Genomic DNA, 6,415 nt, shown 5'->3' on the forward strand with positions numbered 1-6,415 from the left:
CCTCCTGCACAATAAGAAAAAAAGCAAGCACCATTTCAGAAAAAAGCATGCTGAAAAAAAACTGTTCCGCCGGTTGAGAGACAAGCTTAGGCGTTCACAGATACTGGAATCAATCGAGCAAATGGAACTTGTTCATCTGTTGTCTGAGATGCTGAGCAGAGGATTCAGAGCTCAAGATAATGTCCATCGTACAACAAGATGATAGGCCACGGGTGCTCAACAAAGGTAACTGTTTCCAAAGTTCATGGAGCCCCAAATACTACTACTACAGAAAATGCCATATCAGACGTCGCACTCGGAGCTATCAAAGTATGCAAACGATAGTAAGAAACTTACCGTGTGTACAAGTGTTTACTGCCGTGTATAAGTGTTTCAGTGTTGGAATTCTATTGATGTTAAAAAAATAAATGTTTCAGTGTTAAAGTTTAGTCCAGCTAAAACTTACTGTGTGTGAAAGTGTTTACTGCCGTTTCTGCCATCTTGTATTATAGTACATCTCTATGTACTGCTATGTGCTACCAAAGTATGCAAGAGACATTAAGAATTTGCACACTTTTGATTACTACTCGTAAATTGCAAAGGTCATACCTGGGAATATTGGCGTGTTGGATGTTACACGTCAATCAACGCGTACAGAAATAGTAGTACATGTTTACCAAGTCAATCACTTGAACTTGGAACTTCTCTTCAGTCAATGTGGTCATGAGGCTGCTTGGTTGTTTAGTCTTTATAAATTCCAGAAGTAGCAGCCACTGCCTCATTTTACAAAAGACTTCTAACAAGACTTGGGGTCCAGGATCTGTATTGACCAAAATTAAACACCGACACCTTTATTTTTTTAACATCAATAGAATTCCAACAAGACTTGGGGCTCCAGGATCTGTATTGACCAAAGACAAGATGCAAACACTGGCAGCAAGATGCCATCTTTGTCCTGCCTCTACCTCCTGCTGGTGTCATGCCTTCTTCTCAACGGCTGTGTGTTACATAGAACCTCATAACAATGGACGACATGCTGGTTTAATATAAATAGAGTTGCTGTGCACATGGAATCACATCTCCCAACCAAACACAAGATGCAAACACTACGGAGCAAAATGCCATCTTGCTCAACACCTTGGTTCTACCTACTGCTTGTGTCGTGCCTTCTTCTCTTGAAAGAAGCGCATGCGGCGCACCATGGAGGGATCTCACTGAGGTCTCAACACATGGCCCTCCTCCACTGGAAAGCTACACTTGCGAGCACACCGCTGCAGATGAGCTCTTGGCAGGAAAACACCAGGCCCTGCAACCGGTTGGGCATCATGTGCACGGCTATCCGCCATGGCCGCCGCATGCCCTGGGTGGTCACCAACATATCCCTGCCTGATGCAGGCATCCATGGTCAGCTTGGTGAGCTCAACTTCTCAGCCCTTCCATTCCTCGAATATATTGACCTTCGGAACAACAGTCTCCATGGTGCACTACCCCCTAGTATCAACTCCCTGTCAGCACTTTCGGTGCTTAACCTTACCTACAACCAGCTCACAGGGAAAATTCCTAGTGAGATTGGTAACCTGCAAAGTCTCAAGCTGCTCGATCTCTCATTCAACAAACTCGCAGGGCATATCCCTGCATCTTTGGGCAACCTCACAATGTTAACTGATCTTCTCATTCACCAAACCATGGTATCAGGTCCCATTCCTGAGGAGATTGGAAGGCTTGTCAACCTACAACTTTTACAGCTAAGCAACAGCACCTTAAGTGGCACGATACCAAAAACCCTTGGAAACCTAACCCAACTAAATACTTTGTTGCTCTATAGTAATCAACTTTCAGGGCCTATACCCCAACAACTAGGCAGGCTAGTCCATTTGCAAACTCTTGATCTTTGTTCAAATAATTTTTCAGGCCCAATTCCAATCCCCATAACCAATCTCACTGGGATAAACCAACTTTTTCTTTTCGAAAACCGGATCACAGGTCCAATACCCCGAGAACTAGGCAACCTCGCTATGCTAAATGAACTTTGGCTCGACAGAAATCAAATCACTGGTTCAATACCCCCAGAACTAGGCAACCTCACTATGCTCAATGATCTTTATCTCTATACAAATCAAATCACAGGTCCGATACCTTTAGAATTGGGAAACTTGCTGAACCTCTGGATTTTAGACTTGTTCGACAACCAAATATCTGGATCTATTCCTAATAGCCTAGGAAATATAACCAAGCTAGTAGAACTGCATCTCCCTCAAAATCAGATAACCGGTTCCATACCCAAGGAAATTGGCAATCTGATGAACCTTGAATATTTAGGCTTGTATCAGAACCAAATTACGGGATCAATGCCAAAAACTTTGGGAAGGCTGCAAAGCATCCAAGACATGCAAATCTTTGACAACAAATTATCAGGCACTCTTCCTCAAGAATTTGGAGATCTCATAAGCCTTGTTCGTCTTGGACTATCTAGAAACTCACTTTCAGGACCTTTACCCGCAAATATATGTTCAGGTGACAGATTTCAATATCTCGATGTCTCTTTTAATATGTTCAATGGCCCCATTCCAAGCAGTTTGAAGACATGTACTAGTTTGGTTCGAATTGACATTCGGTCAAACAAACTAACAGGAGATATATCTCGGCATTTTGGTGTGTATCCACAACTCACAAAGATGCGCTTGGCATCGAATAGACTCTCTGGGCACATCTCACCAAATATAGGTGCATGCACCCAACTAACAGTGCTAAATCTAGCACAAAATATGATCACGGGTTCCATACCTCCATTCCTTTCAAAATTGTCCAACCTAGTATACCTATCACTCGATTATAATCATCTCACCGGTGAGATTCCACCAGAAATCTGCACTTTAAATAATCTATATAGCCTGAACTTATCATCGAACCAATTATTTGGGTCAATACCTACACAGATAAAAAAGCTAAGCAATCTAGGATACCTTGATATATCTGGGAATAGATTGAGTGAATTAATACCAGAGGAACTAGGGGCCTGCATGAAACTACAGTCCTTGAAGATCAACAACAACAACTTTAGTGGCAATTTGCCTGCTGCGATTGGAAATTTAGCAGCCCTGCAAATCATGTTAGATGTGAGCAACAATAACCTCAGCGGTGTGTTGCCACAACAACTTGGGAAGTTGGAGATGCTAGAATATCTGAATTTATCACATAATCAGTTCAGTGGCAGCATTCCATCCTCCTTTGCAAGCATCGTTAGCCTTTCAACACTTGATGTGTCCTACAACGACTTGGAAGGACCAGTCCCAACAGCACGGCTACTCCAAAATGCTTCAGCAAGTTGGTTTCTTCCCAATAAAGGTCTGTGTGGTAACTTCTCCGGCATGCCACCTTGTTATTCAACCCCAATAGCTGCTCACAAAAAGGGGAAGATACTTGGTTTTCTTTTGCCAATTGTTCTTGTGATGGGTTTCGTCATTGTTGCTGCAATTGTTGTTGGCGCCGCCTCGCGTTGCAGCGCCGCTCCTTCTACCTCAAGCTGCCTTACACAACTCTCTTGAGGTTTCTCTCAAGAACACAAGAACACACACACACACACACACAAGAAACTCTACACACACGCACCAAGGAAGAAGCTCAACTAGCTTTGCCGTGAGGCACTTCCTTAGTGGCACACCGTGACTACATTTTCCTCAGCCCTCTCTCTTCTTTTCCATTTACTCAGTGCAATATATATACACGAAGGTAGGCACTCAAGCCATGCAAAACTCACGCCACTAACCCACTAACCAACTTCCTAGCTACATGCACGCACTACCCCAGCCGCCACACTCGGCCACCATACCACGTACGAGCACATCCAGCTAACTTATCCCTGGATTCTCTCCATTATCTAGTACGACCCAGCTACCCAACTAACACCCATGCATGCACTAAGGCACTAACTAATCTATGCATGGAACTAACTAAACAGATTAGCTTTGCATATGTGTACACGTGAAGCACAACTCTGACGTGCACACCTGCCGCAGCTTGAACTACATGCATGACTCATTAATAACAAGATTAGTTCTAACAATTGTTGTGATAATAATACTTACTCGTAAGAAGAGAAATCCACAAGAAAGTGTTACCGCTGAAGCAAGGGACCTATTCTCTGTTTGGAATTTCGATGGAAGATTAGCATTTGATGATATTGTAAGGGCAACAGAAGACTTTGATGATAAGTACATCATTGGAACAGGGGGATATGGCAAAGTCTACAAGGCACAACTCCAAGACGGGCAGCTGGTTGCTGTGAAGAAGCTTCATCAGACTGAAGAAGAGTTGAATGATGAAAGAAGATTTCGTAGTGAAATGGAAATCTTAACACAGATCCGACAATGAAGCATTGTCAAAATGTATGGATTTTGCTCCCATCCAGCGTATAAATTTCTCGTCTATGACTACATTCAGCAGGGAAGCCTCCACGGAATATTGGAAAACGAGGAGCTAGCAAAGGAATTAGATTGGACTAAGAGAATTGCTGTTGCAACAGATGTGGCTCAAGCAATATTATATTTGCACCACGAATGCAGTCCACCTATAATCCATCGAGATATCACAAGCAACAACATATTGCTTGATGCATCCTTCAAGGCTTTTGTCTCGGATTTCGGCACGGCAAGGATTCTTAAGCCCGATTCATCAAACTGGAGCGCACTCGCAGGAACGTACGGCTATATGGCTCCTGGTATGTACGAGTATAACCTTGTTTCTCACATCAAAAGTATTCATCTCTATCCATTTGTTCCTGATTCTAATGACTTGATTTTGTGCAGAACTGTCGTACACATCTGTTGTGACGGAGAAATGTGACGTCTATAGTTTTGGCCTTGTTGTGCTAGAGCTAGTGATGGGCAAGCACCCAAGGGATCTCCTAGACGGTAGTTTGGCAAGTGCGGAAGAAGCTATGCTGGTGAAAGATATTCTAGACCAACGGCCGACGACACCAACAACAACAGAAGAGAAGAGCTTAGCTCTGCTCGTCAACCTGGCCTTCTCTTGCTTGGAATCTTCTCCACAAGCAAGGCCAACCATGAGGAAGGCATACCAAATGCTCATCCAGCAACCTTGTTCTAGTCCAAGTCCCGTGCCTTTCAGCGCACTTACATTACAGCATGCGATGCATGTTGATGTATGATCTGAATTCTAGTGAGAAGCCATGGTCTATCATGGTGGAAGTCGATAAAATGTTTCCACTTTTGACTTGAGTCACCCATATGCCACCTATATATACCCCATGTATTCCAACATGGGATGGGTTGATGGCTTATTATAAGTCTACGTATTTTTAGACACTCTCCTTATGCAATGAAAGATAACCATCGTGTGCCTGTGATTTTTCCCACAAGGGTTTTCCATGTAAAAATTGGTGTCCTGTGTTCTTGATATTTCTTTTTTTGTTCGCTTGCCAATTTCTAAGAATGCAAAAATATAATTATATTGTAGGTAGCTTGTAAAATATATGTAGTGTTTATACTTATATTTGCTTAGATGTAGTATCCACATGCGACACTTCCTTTGGGTTGTTGTCTGCAATGATGCTTTTTTTTGACGAAAAGGCAGGGCCACTGCTTTTCATTGCGAGTAGGAGAAATAAACAGTTACAAAAGTAAGATTAGAGAAGGGGGGAATGAGTTTAGAGATACAACAGAAATACATCAGTCTGGCTCTAGGGGTCGCTCTACAAGAGCCATTGCACGCTTTCGTCCAGCATCAACCTAGTCCTTCGCTTCTAGTTGAATCTTCTGGAACACTTGTGTGGGGCGGCAAGAACTATTTCTGAAGGTTCTATCATTTCTTTCTTTCCAGAGGTTCCACCATACCAGTGCCAAAATTGATCTCCAAGATTTCGCTTTTTCCTTTCCCATGGAAGAATTTGTACGATGCCACCAGCTTACAAGGGAATCATCATCGGTTGCTGCCCAATTAGAGCTCATATTCAGCTTGCAGAGTGTCATGTGCCATACTTCCTTCGCATAAGGACAAGAAGCAAGTAGGTGGGCAGCAGTTTCTGGTTCTTGTAGGCAAAGCACACACTGCGGGTTATGGGGCCATCCTCGCTTAGCAAGGTTGTCCGCCGTTAGACATCGATCTTGCGCAGCTAGCCAAATGAAAAACTGGCATTTGGGCGGGGCATCCGAGCTCCAGGCGAGCTTCGCAAATGGTGGTTTAATGTTGGCAGTGAGAGTGGTAGCATAGGCCGAGCTGGAGGAGAACTGACCATTGCTAGTCCAGCGCCAGGTAAGTGAATCGTCATGAGCTTGAGTGAGCTGGATCGACTGCAGGTCATTCCAAAGGGTCGTGAATTGGGTGATGGCCTGTTGAGTTAGGTTTCCCTTGAAATGTCTCATCCACTTTCCATCAGCAAGGGCACATCTAATGGAGATTGTTTTGATCGTGCAATGGT

General features: G+C 43.6%; 1 protein-coding gene across 1 annotated transcript; it reads left to right on the top strand.

Moving 5' to 3' along the window:
• The first annotated feature begins 1,043 nt into the window (after positions 1-1,043).
• Positions 1,044-5,296, top strand: LOC125505933 (probable leucine-rich repeat receptor-like protein kinase At1g35710). The gene is made up of 6 exons (XM_048696717.1): positions 1,044-1,803; positions 1,891-2,633; positions 2,916-3,450; positions 4,040-4,254; positions 4,423-4,696; positions 4,785-5,296. The coding sequence occupies exons 1-6, from the start codon at positions 1,047-1,049 to the stop codon at positions 5,144-5,146; spliced, it is 2,886 nt and encodes a 961-aa protein (XP_048552674.1). The 5' UTR covers positions 1,044-1,046; the 3' UTR covers positions 5,147-5,296.
• The last annotated feature ends 1,119 nt before the right edge of the window (positions 5,297-6,415 follow it).

The sequence above is a fragment of the Triticum urartu genome, chromosome 1, assembly GCF_003073215.2.
Source record: "Triticum urartu cultivar G1812 chromosome 1, Tu2.1, whole genome shotgun sequence".
Lineage (NCBI taxonomy): Eukaryota > Viridiplantae > Streptophyta > Magnoliopsida > Poales > Poaceae > Triticum > Triticum urartu.